This window comes from Rhinopithecus roxellana, chromosome 15 (assembly GCF_007565055.1).
Source record: "Rhinopithecus roxellana isolate Shanxi Qingling chromosome 15, ASM756505v1, whole genome shotgun sequence".
In the NCBI taxonomy this organism is placed as follows: domain Eukaryota; kingdom Metazoa; phylum Chordata; class Mammalia; order Primates; family Cercopithecidae; genus Rhinopithecus; species Rhinopithecus roxellana.
The window spans coordinates 87,605,189-87,619,954 of record NC_044563.1 but is presented as its reverse complement, the minus strand read 5'-3'; the positions used below and the strand labels follow the sequence as shown (position 1 = coordinate 87,619,954).

General features: G+C 37.1%; 1 protein-coding gene across 1 annotated transcript; it reads right to left on the bottom strand.

Moving 5' to 3' along the window:
* Positions 1-9,482: 9,482 nt before the first annotated feature.
* LOC104678194 (olfactory receptor 1044-like) lies at positions 9,483-12,825 on the bottom strand. Its single transcript, XM_010383425.2, is given in 3 exon segments — positions 9,483-9,829; positions 9,832-10,430; positions 12,821-12,825. Coding segments are annotated over 3 exon segments (951 nt in total).
* Positions 12,826-14,766: the final 1,941 nt, after the last annotated feature.

The following is a 14,766-nucleotide window of genomic DNA, read 5'->3' as shown; positions in this document are numbered from 1 at the left end:
TTTTTTTTCTCTTAAAACATATTTAGTTGACAAATAAAAATTTGTCAAGGAGTACAATGTAATAACGTGATATAAGTATACACTGTGTAATAAAGTACAGTGAAAAACTTCAGTGAAGAAAGCTGTAAAACCTCTTATGGCCTCAGATCTTGCAGCATCTGCACCTGTTAATCCCCTGCCAATCTCCTTCCTAGGTCTGAATCTGGCCTCCACCATTTCCACACTATGTGATCCAGGATCCATCATTTAGTTTCTTTAAGCTCCACTTTACTCATCTGTGTTATGGTTAATCAGAACGGCTTTTGCTAAGTAGCGATGAAGTGAGATATGCTCATGTATGCAAAGTGCTTAGAGCAGGGCCTAAAGGGTGGTAAGAGCACAATGAATGTTAAGAGCAGGGTTTAAGACCCTTTATAGAGGCCCAACTCAATATCCTGCGATGTTCTGAGCAGGTTCCTTAGTGTATTCTTTATGTCAGGTAAGTCCAAAACATGATAAGGGAACTAACTATTCAGTGGCAAGTCCAGACAAGAGGGACAGAGATTTGTGAATTCCTAGGCACTAGCTAGATTCTGACAACCAGACGAGTGAGAACAGGAGGACTCAGCTACTTCCTTTTTCTTGAGGACCAGAAATTAGGAAAGATCTCTTTAAAACAGTAGCATTCAAATCCCTGTGCAGAATGAGGACTCCTTGGCAGTGGAAAGGGTGAGGTGATTTGCTTAGAAACATGCAGCTAGGAGGTGGGTAAAAGAGGTCTCCTGACTCCCATTTTGATGTTTCCCATATTGATCAAACTGCCTCTGTTAGAGTCTTCTTAGAATCTCCAGAAAATACTTTGTACAGAGCATAGATACAACTGGTCATAATAAGAAATCATCTGGAACCACATTCTTCCATTTAAAAAAATTGAATGGCTGCTATGTTTAAGGCTGTGTGTTCCGCACTTAAAGACCCAGCATCTTTCTGCTAACCATCTCTTCTTTGGGCCAACAGCCTCCTAGTCAGACAGGTCTAAAACTCCAACATCACCTTTGACCCCTGTATTGTCTCGTTCTCTGTCTCTTCCACTAGCATTATTCACTCACTATACATTTAGATTGTGGTAGCATCCTTTTAATTTGGCCCCTGCCTGTAGACTTGACACTGGTCACTAGGAGGGTCCCTAGTTTGGAGTTAATATAGGGTATATATAACTTTGGAGTTAATATAGGGTAAAATCTCAACTGAAGATTTAAAACTATTCCCAAATGGGATCGATTTCTTAATTTCTGTTTATTTATAAATAAAGACATCAGTAAAAAGCATCTTGGATTCTATCACCCAGAAATAACGAATACCAACCACTACCAGCAATCTCTGTATCTTTACATACTTCACATATGTGATTAAAAAGTAACATATACACATAATTTGAAATCATTTGCACATATATCATGAGCACTTTCATAAAAATAAATAAATCATAATTTTAATTGATGCATTACATGCTATTGTGTCACTAATCCTTAATTTAATCAATCCTCCATTGGTATTTTTTATATTGATAATTTTTTTACTATTATAATCGCTAACAGTAAATTGCTAAATACCTAGATCTTCATGAATTTGTTGGAGTACTTTCATCAAAGAAATTATTGTAAAGGAAATTGCTAGATCAAAGGATGCTTAATTTTAAGGCTTTTGGTGAGTATTGTTAAATTGCCCTCTGGAAATTTTATGCCAATTTACACTGTGTTTCTTCTTTCTCTACAGTGTCATCCTGGTTATTAATATTTGTTAACATCTTTGCCAGTCTGAAAGGGGAAAATGATATTATTTTATTAATTTGTGTTTTATTAATTACTAATGAGATTGAAATATTTTACATATCAAAAGCTATTTATATTTCCTATTTTGTGAGTTATCCATTCATATCTTGTAACTATACTTTCACTGGTTTATCTTATTATTTGTCTATATTAATTCTGTCATATATATAGTGAATATTTTCCCATTTGATGTTTGTTTACTAATTAATGTAATAAACATTAAAATTTTTGATTTCATCAAATCTGTCACATTTTTTTATTTGCAACTTCTGAACTTAATTCTTTTCTTAGAAAAGCTTTTCTCATTCCAAGCCTAGCAAATACTCAGCAATATTTTATTCAAGAACTCTTAAGGTTTTATTTGTTACCTTAAGTTCTGATCAATGTTGAATTTATTTTGATATAGAGTATAAGAAAAAGTAACTGTGTTGTGGCTTGCATTCACTCTAATTTACTGATAAATCCATCTTTTCCCTCACTGATCTGGAATGGTGATATCATTATATGTAATACATACATGAATCTACTGAGGATCTTTGATGTGAAGAGGTTAGGTGCAGAGATACCTGGGAGGTCCAGGTGAAAAGCAATGATAAAGCTACTAGTAGCAATGAAAAGGAAAACGATTAGTGCAAGAAATCTTGCATGAATGAATAGATGAATAATAGATAAGTCTTGTCTCCTCTTTGAAATATGAGGTAATAAGGAGAAACTATATATTTTTTGAACTAGATGACTGGGGAAAATTGTCATGTACAAAAATGGGGAAAACAGAAGGAGTTGGCTATAAAGTAGAAGATGATGATCAATTTAATCATTAGGATTTTGAGTTTGTGGTCCCAGTAGAGTATCTGTGTTGTGGTGGGAAGAGAGGGAAAGAGCGAGAGAGCAAGCGAGAGCGAGAGAGAGAGAGAGAGAGAGAGAGAGAGAAGCAGGGAGCAGATTAAGTCTAGATTCAGTTAACTTTTGTTACATATCTACTGTAACTACTTTATTTACTGTACTAGACAACACTGCATTTTCCTCGATGGTTTATCAACACTTGAGAGGTTTTACTCTTTCTCAAAAGAGTAAAGCAATAGCCAGCATCTCCACAGAATCTCAGAAAGGCACATCATCTTTTCCCCGGCCCTCTTCCCTGCCCCCTTTTCTCTCCTCCTACCCAGCCTTGGATCCTCACATCTCAGGCTCCTTATCACCCTCCTCCTAGGGTTAGAGAGGCGGTGGAATTCTCATCCTAGCAGGCCTGCTGGGGGAAGGTAGAGGGCTCGGGAAGGGAAAGAAGGTAGAGGAAAAGGATTCTGCAGAACCTTAACTCTTGAGCTATTTTCCTTCAACTTCTGCCAGGCTTATTGCTAGTCCAAGCAGAGACCACGGAAAATGACTCTTACCTTTACCCCTTCCCCACAGAACATCCTGGCCTGCCTCCTATAGCTACCTCTAATGTTTTTTCAGAGGCTGGGTGAGACCAGCAGAAGCTTAGAGCAGTCACAGACATGGGGGACAAATGCTGCCTTTCACAACTGTAGCAGTAACAAGAAAAACATTTCTAGTGTCCACTATGGAAATGTGTGAGCTGTAGTGGTTTAGGGTCACCGAAATGTCTGTGAACATTTATTATGAGTTCAGAAGACAACTTTGTATACAGGGGACAGTCTCCATGTTCCAGATCATTGACTTACAAACAGACAGTGGGACCAGAACTCCTGTAAGTTGGAAATGGGCTGTACTAATTTCTTCCAGTCATGCATAAAGAAAATTCATTACTGGAGACGTACGCAACTTCTATATTTTTGTCATACAGGTAGATATAAAAACATTTTCAGGCAAGGATTTCCCAAACACTTCAAATCAGAGACTTTAAAAGTTAAACACTAATCATGGTAGAGTCTGGTTATTAAAAATAAAAGCTTTATACTTTTATAACATTTAAAATATATTTCAGCATACCCTAGACTATTTTGTCTGTTTGGAAGCTCTTTGAGGTACAATTTTCCTCATTTTCCAGATGAAAAAGTTAAGGCTAGAGGAGTCAAGCAAGCCACTTGACTGATATCACAGGTCAGAGCATACAAGGGACTCAAGCTCAGACTGAGTTTCCCAATCTATTCCTTTTCCTAGTACATCACCACTGCTCCCACAGACTTTGAGTGTCTGCTTTTTCAGACCATACTTTATTTTTGGTAAGCAAAATCTTTACCTCCAAGAACATGCATGTTTTCAGGCTCAGCATGATTGATTCTGCTTAATTGGTTTGCGGGTGCCTACTAATGTGCTCTATTATACACGTCTAAAATGTGGACTTATAGGCATTATCAGGAGTCAGTTACAGGTTTAATGAAGTGATCATACTGACACAGCCTTCTTTTGATAAATTTAACAATTTAATATACAGGAATATATGAATATGTGAGGACATAAAAGCTTAACAGATTGTGTTTTAACACCTAATTAAATAAAGCAGAGCAGAGAACTGTATTCTTAGATTAAAGCTGATAGAGTTGCTATTTTGGGCCTGTGAACACTTGAGAATTATCTGTGATTTGTGGTAAATATAAGAAGAAAAGATAGTCCAAAATTTTAAGAAGATATTTCAACCTTTCTTTATAAAATGACTATTCCCCAACACAAGCAACATTAATTGGAATTTTCTTTCAATTTGCTCCTTTATTATAGTTAACACTAATTTAAACTCTGCATTTGAAAGATGTCTGAGGAAAGCTAGTAGCTACTTTTGCCAAAGCAAATGATAAGTGAAATACTATTTATGATAACTTGCACATGAAATATGACATGATAAGAATAAAAATGGTTAAAAGTGGCTCTTTCTAAAGAGGAAAGACAATAAAAACGAACTAAAAAACTTTAGGAGAAACCCAGAGATGGACCTGAGAGCTCTCTGTACTCTTGCCTAAATATGAGAAAGCTGTAGTCACGTAGCATCCCCAGCTGAGGGTGAGCCAGAGGTGGGCAGGAGAGTGCTGGAGCCTGGCTGGCTCATTGACTATCCTTCTCCTCATGCCACATCCAACATGGCTGCCAGACAAGACTGCCTTTCAGTGAGGGACAGAAGCTGCAGGTTCGTAGGTGTCCGGGTGCCTGAGTGGCCAACACACCCAAGCAAAGAAAGTAAGCTTGTGTTTTTATGGACACTAGGTAAATGCCTTCAGTTTAAATTTTTTGTTAAATATTTTAGTTTATTTTATTGTTAACTTCCAGGTGTCTAAATCTCCAGTCTGTCTATTGTACTGGTAATTTAACTCTGTAATGGAATAGTTTACTGCCAACTATTTATATTAAGTAATTTAAAAATATTTGTAATATTGTTGACTGACTAATAAACTATTAAGTTATTGGCAAGAAAAAAAGAAGCAAGCTTGAGGGAATAAAGCATTTTTGTTTTAGGCCACAGAATAAGACCTTCTGGAAACTGTCTCTATTAGGATAGTTAAGTTTCTGCAAAGGCCTAAGAGATACTTATTTAGTTTTTAAATAAAGATTATCTTTTCCCTTCTCTAATTTTTCCTGTCTTACCAGACATGGAAGTTCTATTTATTTATAAAATGTTTATATTTTTAGAGCAAGCCAGCTTGGAAGAGTAGGCTAAATCTGTCACTTTCCCAGGAGCCTAAACTCCCAAAGTTCTGACATCAGTGGCCTCTTTGTCACTGGTAGATGAACCACTTAGTTGCAGGTGGAGCCACTCTTGTGCACTGAGTTAACACTTTTCTATTCAATCTTGTTCAAAGAATGCTAGAATGATACATACAGGGCAGAGTTGAAAATTTGGGGGCACAGATTTGAGATTTTAAAATGCTTAAATTTCTGAAATACTAATACATCAAATAATATGAAAGAAAATGGAAAAGAATACTATGGTTCCTTCTCATGGTTCCTTATTTTGATCGGAATAATAAAAAAATTCATTTGGCATGTTTCCAAGCATGACACATCAATAGAGTATAAAATGAAGAGAAATAAGAAGTTGAAATCTATACCAGTTGAAAAATTCAGCATTTTATGTGCAAATGAGTATTTTAGATACATATCAGATTTGTTAATGAAAAGTCTAAGTGGTGAATGCTGGCAAATAACATTCAGTTTTAGGATTATCATAAGGAAGATGAATATGCTGTTTATTTACATGTGAGAACAGTTTGTTTTCACTTTCAACAAAATGTTGCACTCTTTAATTATGATAAATCTTCCATTATTTTGGTGACATTTACATATTCAGAAGATATTTACTTTGGGCTGAATAATTAGTGTAATTATTATGTGTATTGACTGAAACAGCCTCACTTTATTAGGAAACAAAGGTGTATAATTATATTTGTTTCTCTTGTGGATTATATATTATCATATTAATACTACACATTTATACAGTACTCTGTTTTTTAATGCAAATAATTAATTCGAGAATTCTTCACCTGAGACTTTTCTTACTTCATACGGCCAGAGTCAGGGAGATAAATTTATAATGCTGAGTCTCAATGGGAAAAGAAAATGGGAATTATTAGCTCAAAAATTAGCCGATTCTGACCTTTTCTCATACCTATTTGCTTTTCAGATTTTTGGGAAATTTAGTAAAATGTAGATTTATATCCTTTGCAACCTATGAATATAATATTCTCAATTTTATGCTTCATTTTACAGAGTAATCAAGGAAGCATGTTGAGCAAAGTATACAAATTCAACAGCTGGGAAGGTATTATGGAGAGGTGACATTTTCTTCAGGCTTCCTTGAAAAGAACTGAAAACTGATGAAACTTTTAGACCAAATATTCCTTTGAAAACATGAATAGAATGCGTTTGCTGAGAGGCATGTATTGAAACATGTGATATTAGTGCGTGGTTATTTTTCACTTTCTAAATTAAACTGACATAAACAGTTTGAGAAATAAGTTTAAGAAATAGACATGGCTTTTAATTGAAAGCACAATTTTCCATGTAAATGTTGGTCCATGTTCATCTTTAGCTCAGTTAGTAGCAACCTTGTTCTGCAGCAGTGGTTCCTTGATTGTTATGGTACGTCGACAGCTCCAGCTCGTGCCATCTTCCCAGCGTACCAACTTCCTAAATGTATCTCTTTCCCTGGTCAGCTTGTGCTGTTGCCTTTGTATGTCTTCCCACCTCATGGATGTAAGTTTCATTATGAGGATATTGAAAAACAGTCTTCTGGTCATAACCCCAGTGGCTTCCTTTTCTCTGTCACTTCCAAACCGCAGGACCATTGCTCGGCACCATGTCCGCCCATCCATGGGAGTTAGGGATAAACACAAAAGAGTTCAGTTCAGTTCAGCAAACAGTTATGATGCATCTGTTTTATGCCAGGAACTGCAGTAGGTGCTGGGGTACAAAGTGAAGAAGATAATTTGCTTGGTCTCAAGGGGGAGCTCCTGGTCTAATACCCAGGCTCCTACAATCCCTCAGCATTATCCTCTCCACTTTGCCTGTTCCCCTGTTGCTCCTTACCTGTGCAACAGTGCCTCCCTCTCTGGCTCAGTTCCTGCCTTTCTTCCCACTGTTCCTTTATCCTGCTAGTGTCTTCCTTTTCAACCATAGCCAACACTCCATCTTCAAGTGCTTAGCGATACAACTTATACCTCAACTCTCTGGAAAGGCTTTCTGAACTAAGTAAGAGAAGTTGTAAATATTTAACTCTTTTCATTTTTCTAAATTATCTGATTATAAGCAACAACAAAACAAAGATCCCATATTATTATCTGCAGAGTTAATTTGGGGACAATAGGGACCTCTTAATTTTTTGATTAATTTAATTTAATTTAATTTAATTTAATTTTTATTTTTTGAGACGGAGTCTCGCTCTGTCGCCCAGGTTGGAGTGCAGTGGCCGGATCTCAGCTCGCTGCAAGCTCCGCCTCCCGGGTTTACGCCATTCTCCTGCCTCAGCCTCCCGAGTAGCTGGGACTACGGGCGCCCACCACCTCACCTGGCTAGTTTTTTGTATTTTTTTAGTAGAGACGGGGTTTCACCGTGTTAGCCAGGATGGTCTCGATTTCCTGACCTCGTGATCCGCCCGTCTCGGCCTCCCAAAGTGCTGGGATTACAGGCTTGAGCCACCGCACCCGGCCTTTTGATTAATTTTAAACTTACTTGTAATTAATGGGTAGTATATGTTATGAACCATTAAAAATTACTTAATAGTAATCACTTTTGAAAATAGGAGGAAAGTAAACATTTTTATGGCAGATTTGTTTGCCTTAAGAATTATTTTGAAAGAACTATTAGAATTGAGGCTTGGGAAAACAGTAGAGTGCTTGACCTGTTGCAGTGGCTCACGTCTGTAATCCCAGCACTTTGGGAGGCCGACTTGGATGGATCACGAGGTCATGAGTTTGAGACCAGCTTGGCCAATATGGTGAAACCCTGTCTCTGCTAAAAGTACAAAAATTAGCCGGGCGTGGTGGCACACACCTGTAATCCCAGCTACTCAGGAGGCTGAGGCAGAAGAATAGCTTGAACCCGGGAGGTGGAGGTTGCAGTGAGCTGAGATTGTGCCACTGCACTCCAGGCTGGGTGACAGAGTGAGACTCCATCTCAAAAACAAACAAACAAACAAACAAACCCCAAAACAAAGATTGCTCATATTTTTGCCTAAATGAAAAAAATTAGAGATTTTTCTTTCACCTATCCCTCAAAACAGCAAGAATTCATATAGCCTTATTTCCAAGAAATTGGAATATTGGATCTGTGAAAACAAAAATAAAGAACATGGAAAATGTTGCAAAACTAAAGTATTTCTCTAGATCATTCAAATTAAGTAAGACAATACTTTTATTTCTTAGAAACATTCACATATATCCAGGCCTGATTACTTCCCCAAACTCTCCCTCTTTCCATTCCTTTTTTTCCCTACTCATCCCTCACCCCCTCCCAGAAAACTCACTGTGGCTCCACTTTCCAGAGACTAGAAAAATTGAACCCTGGCTGTTGAAAAAATGACTATTTTTAACATCTCCAAAAGTTTCCTAAACCTTCTCTTTATCTCTTTTAATTAAACTTTCTTTTCTAAACAAACCCCCCATCTAATCGCAGTGTTTTTTTTTGTTCTTTTCTCTCCACACTATTGCTGCCATAGTATATTTTCTATTGTTTATTTAAAGCATGAAGTATTTCAATTACATTTGGATTAAATAAGGTTTTTTTAAGTTGGTCTTAAAACTTAATCACCATCTGCAGCAAAGTGTTATGAAGAAATGTATTCTAAGACTAACAAATGACTCTCTACAATATAGCCTGTTGTAAACTGAAAAGTGTTTCTAATAACATAGATTTTCATGTGTGGGTTTTGTACCCAGCTTTGTTAAATTATAGTTTCACCCAGAATGTTGCTTTTCAGGATCTTTTTTAATTTACAGTTTATATTATTATTTAATTGGTAGTAAGCCGTTTCTTCTTCAGCATATGAAGGACACAGTTATTGACATTCTAGCTTGTAAGTCAGTTTTGATAGTTCATGATAACTGGATTAAATATTACTATGTTAAATAAGTGACCCAATACTTTGGTCATTAAAATTCCCAAATTGGATTACTGTTTGCTTCCTGATTGGACAGCAATTCGCCTGCTAATTCTAAACTTAATTAGAGAGATTATACTTGTCAATATATCAAACTTTCAATATGCTGCATTCCATTAACTCACTCACTATAACTCTTTGCCCTCTAGCATTTTTTTCAGGGCATCCTTTACTTCTGTGTTTCTCAGGCTGCAGATAAGAGGGTTAAGCATAGGAATTACAAGACTGTAAAACACAGAGACTACTTTGTTTTGCTTCCATGAATTCCCTGCTTTTGGTTGCTGCAGGTACATGAAAAACAGTGTTCCATAAAAGATGGTGACCACAGTGAGGTGGGAGGCACAGGTGGAAAATGCTTTACACTTGCCCTTGGAAGACTGGATTTTTATAATGGAAAAGAGGATGCAAATGTAGGAGATGAAGATGGTCAGGAGGGACCCAGTGAGATTTACTGCAGAGAAGATCATGAGCTGCTTTTTTTGCTGTGGGTGTCAGAGCAGGAGAGGGCCAGAAGAGGGGGGTCAGCACAGTAGAAGTGGTGGATGACATTGGAGTCGCAGAAAGACAGCTGGAACGTCAGAGCTGTCTGTATCACAGAGTTTAGGAAGCCATAGGTATAGACCCCTATCACCAACTCCCTACAGACCTGCTGCGTCATAATAGCTGTATAAATCAGGGGGTTGCAGATGGCCATGTAGCGGTCGTAGGCCATCGTGGCCAAGAGGAAGCATTCTGTAGTTGTGAAAGCACTGGAGAAGTACAGCTGAGCAAAACAGTCTGAAAAGGAGATGGTTTTTTTCTTCACTAATAAATTTTGCAGCATCTTGGGCCCAGTGGAAGATGAGTAACAAAGATCAATGAATGCCAGGTGACTGAGGAAGTAGCACATAGGGGTGTGGAGCTGTGAGTCTGCTCTGATGAGCAGGATCATGCCAAGGTTTCCCATGAGGGTGATGAGATAAATGACCAGGAACACCACAAAGAGGGGGAGCTGCATCTCAGGACGGTCTGTGAATACCATGATGACAAATTCGGTCACTGTGGTATGATTGCCTTTTGCTATGTTCTCTCGCCTGCTGCAAAAATAAGAAATGATTAGATACTTAAAAACAAACACTTCTTACCTCTTTGTTGCATTACCATATGAAAAAAAATGTGGCTTTACATTTCCAATAGTTAAAGGCTGTCATTAACTATGGGACTTTATTCTGCTGAAACAGACTTGGCAAGACTGTACTCATTTCTTTTTGGAACCAGGAGAACGATTTTCCTAGGACAGAACCTATTTTTATGTTAACAGTGTTAGTGTTTTCAGTTCAACTCAACAGATACTTCTGGGTTTTGTGTGGGGCCAGATAGCATGCTTGGTGCTGGGCTGGAGATGGGTATGACAATGACATTGTCTTTGTTCTTATGGAGTCTAGTGGAGGGTTCGTAAAACATTCCATAAGGGGAAGTAAGCCAAGTACTTTTGGAGCTGTACAGAGTGCTGTAGGAGTTCATAAGAGGGAGAGATTGAATGTGGATGGTGGAAATGGAAAATCTTCATTCATTCATTCTTGTTCACTTTTAAAACACATATTGCCCCTCTTCAATGTGCCAGATGCTATGCTAAATGAAGGTGATACAAAGATGAATAAAACGTATGCCTGCCTTCAATGAGCGCACAGACTGGTACAGACTGGTAGGAGAAACATGCATGTAAGTAACCAGTTACAATTCACTGTGGGCAATGCTCTGAAAGAGAGGAATCTCCTAACTCAACCTGCTTGCTGTGAAGGCAGTGCGTGGGGGTGGAGGATCAGCTGTCTTAGGCAACGCTGAATTATCCTAAATTTTAGGCTGGATATTTAAAATTATAAATGCAATATATCCACTTGGTGAACTTATCAATAGGACAGAGGGATATAAATGAAAAAACAGTTTCTTTCCTCTACCTCCAATGTGATTACTTAATGGTATCCAGTGTTAACAGTTCCTTTAATATTCTAAAAACACTTAGGTATAAACAAGTATCAATATACACAAAACACACACACACACACATACACACTTTTCTACATAAATGAAATCATACAGTTTTGCACCTTTTCTCTTTTTACACTTAAGAAGTATTTCCATGATAAGAATACATGGACACATAGAGGGGAACAACACATATTGGGGCTTATTGGAGGAGGATGGGAGGAGGGAGAGGATCAGGAAAAATAACTAATGAATACTAGGCTTAATACCTGGGTGATGAAATAATCTGTACAACAACCCCCATGACACAAATTTACCTATGTAACAAAACTGCACATCCTGTACAGGTGCCCCTGAACTCAAAATGAAAGTTAAAGAAGTGTTTCCAAAGCAGTTCATAGAAATCCATGACATTTTCATAACTGTATCATAATTTATTAATAAGTTCTGTCTCAATGGATATTTAAATGTTTACGATTTTATTTCTTTTTTTTTCCCTATCTCAAATAAAGCTTGCGCTCATCTGTCTAAGCATATATGTGGATTAAAGATAAACCACTAGGTCAGGCATAGTGGCTCAAGCCTGTAATCCCAGTACTTTGAGAGGCGGAGGTGGGTGGATCACGAGGTCAAGAGATCGAGACCATCCTGGCCAACATGGTGAAACCCCATCTCTACTAAAAAAAAAAAAAAAAAAAAAAAAAAAAAAAAATTAGCTGGATGTGGTGATGCATGCCTATAATCCCAGCTACTCGGGAGGCTCAGGCCCGAGAATCGCTTGAACCCAGGAGACAGGTTGCGGTGAGCTGAGATCATGCCACTGCACTTCAGCCTGGCGACACAGCGAGACTCCATCTCAAAAGAAAAAAAAAAAAAAAAAAAGACAGAAAAAGATAAACCACTTGAAGTGAAGTTTGGGTCAAAATGTATACATTCATTTTACTTTTTTGATGGTGATTGACAAATTGACCTCCAAGTAAATTTCACCAAGTCAAACTCCCTTCTAACAATATTGTGCAAGAATACTGATTTTCCCATACTTTTATCCAAAGTTTTATTAAGTTTTAAGCCTTTGCCACTGTGATAGTGGATATTGGTAACTCCTGTAGTTTTGTGTGTTTTTATGAGTAGGGGTTAGCATTTTTCAAACAATTATTTGCATGTATATTTTTTCCCTATAAACTGTCAGTTCATTTCCTTTCTGAATTTTTCTATTAGGTTGATTGATTTTCTAGAACATTTTATTTCTAGGAGGCCTTCGTTTATGAAGGAAACCAGCTCTTTGTCTGATACATGTATTGCAAATTACTTTTCAGTTTGTCAGTTGTCCCTTAACATTGGTATGATAATTACTTTGTATACTATGCAGTGAGTTTTGCATTGATTTCAAATTTATCAATCCTTTTCCTTTTGAATTCTGATCTTTGCAATATGGTTAAATGAAATGTCTTCAATTTAAAATTATTTAAAAAATTATCTCCTGTTTAGTCCAGAGACTTACTTCATTTCAATTTTATATTACAAACTTTGATTTTCCTGGAAATTTAATTTTGATATAAGGAATGAGGCAATCAACTGCAGTTATGCCTCAAATAAAGATGGGAATATATTCTGAGAAATGCATTGTTCAGTGATTCTGTCATCGTGTAAATATCATAGAGTGTGCTTATACAAACTGAAATGGTATAGCCTACTATGCACCTGGGCTATATGGCATAGCTTACTGCTCCTAGGCTGCAAACCTGTACAGCATGTTACTGTGCTGAATATAGTAGGCAATTGTAACACAATGTTATTTGTGTATCTAATCATATCTAAACAAAGAAGAGGTACAGTAAAATACAGTAAAATAATATTATGAGACCACTGTTGTAAGCCGTCTGTTGTGGATTGAAATGTCATTATGCACTGCCAAGACTGTATTTTTACTTATTCCTTCAATGGCTAGCCAGGTGTTCTAATGCAACTTATTGGTGAAATTGTTTTCCTGCTGGTTTTGTTGATTTAAAACTCCAGACTTATCCTATACTAATACTAAAACATCCTGAAGTGCTTGGGTCAATTTATGATTTCTTTTTTTGTAGTCTTTTCTAGAACCAAGACAACACATTTAAATTAAATAGTTATATAATTCATTTTACTATCTAGTAGCAATTTTTCTGGCCATTCTCACGTGTACATTTTCCAGATGCACTCTAACATTATTTTATCAAGTTCCAAAAAAATCCTGTTTGTACTTGAAATGATATTGCATTAAATTGATTTGTCAGTTTAAGGGAAAATTGACATTTTTACAACCAAATCTTCTTTTCTTAACTGTGGTATTTATTTTATTGATTAAATAATTTCCTAAATAGAGTTTTATAGTTTTATTTAAACTTTACAGATATACATCCTATGTATTTCTTTAAATTCTAGTCACAGGTATTTTATCTTTTTGTTACTATTGCAAATTAAATCTTCTATTATTATTATTATACTTTAAGTTCTAGGGTACATGTGCATAACGTGCAGGTTTGTTACATATGTATCCTTGTCCCATGTTGGTGTGCTGCACCCATCAACTCGTCAGCACCCATCAACTCGTCATTTACATTAGGTATAACTCCCAATGCAATCCCTCCCCCCTTCCGCCTCCCCATGATAGGCCCCGGTGTGTGATGTTCCCCTTCCCGAGTCCAAGTGATCTCATTGTTCAGTTCCCACCTATGAGTGAGAACATGCGGTGTTTGGTTTTCTGTTCTTGCGATAGTTTGCTGAGAATGATGGTTTCCAGCTGCATCCATGTCCCTGCAAAGGACATGAACCCATCCTTTTTATGGCTGCATAGTATTCCATGGTGTATATGTGCCACATTTTCTTAATCCAGTCTGTCACAGATGGACATTTGGGTTGATTCCAAGTCTTTGCTATTGTGGATAGTGCCGCAATAAACATACGTGTGCATGTGTCTTTATAGCAGCATGATTTATAATCCTTTGGGTATATACCCAGTAATGGGATGGCTGGGTCATATGGTACTTCTAGTTCTAGATCCTTGAGGAATTGCCATACTGTTTTCCATAATGGTTGAACTAGTTTACAATCCCACGTCCCTATTTCTCCACATCCTCTCCAGCACCTGTTGTTTCCTGACTTTTTAATGATTGCCATTCTAACTGGTGTGAGATGGTATCTCATTGTGGTTTTGATTTGCATTTCTCTGATGGCCAGTGATGATGAGCATTTTTTCATGTGTCTGTTGGCTGTATGAATGTCTTCTTTTGAGAAATGTCTGTTCATATCCTTTGCCAACTTTTTGATGGGGTTGTTTGTTTTTTTCTTGTAAATTTGTTTGAGTTCTTTGTAGGTTCTGGATATTAGCCCTTTGTGAGATGAGTAGATTGCAAAAATTTTCTCCCATTCTGTAGGTTGCCTGTTCACTCTGATGGTAGTTTCTTTTGCTGT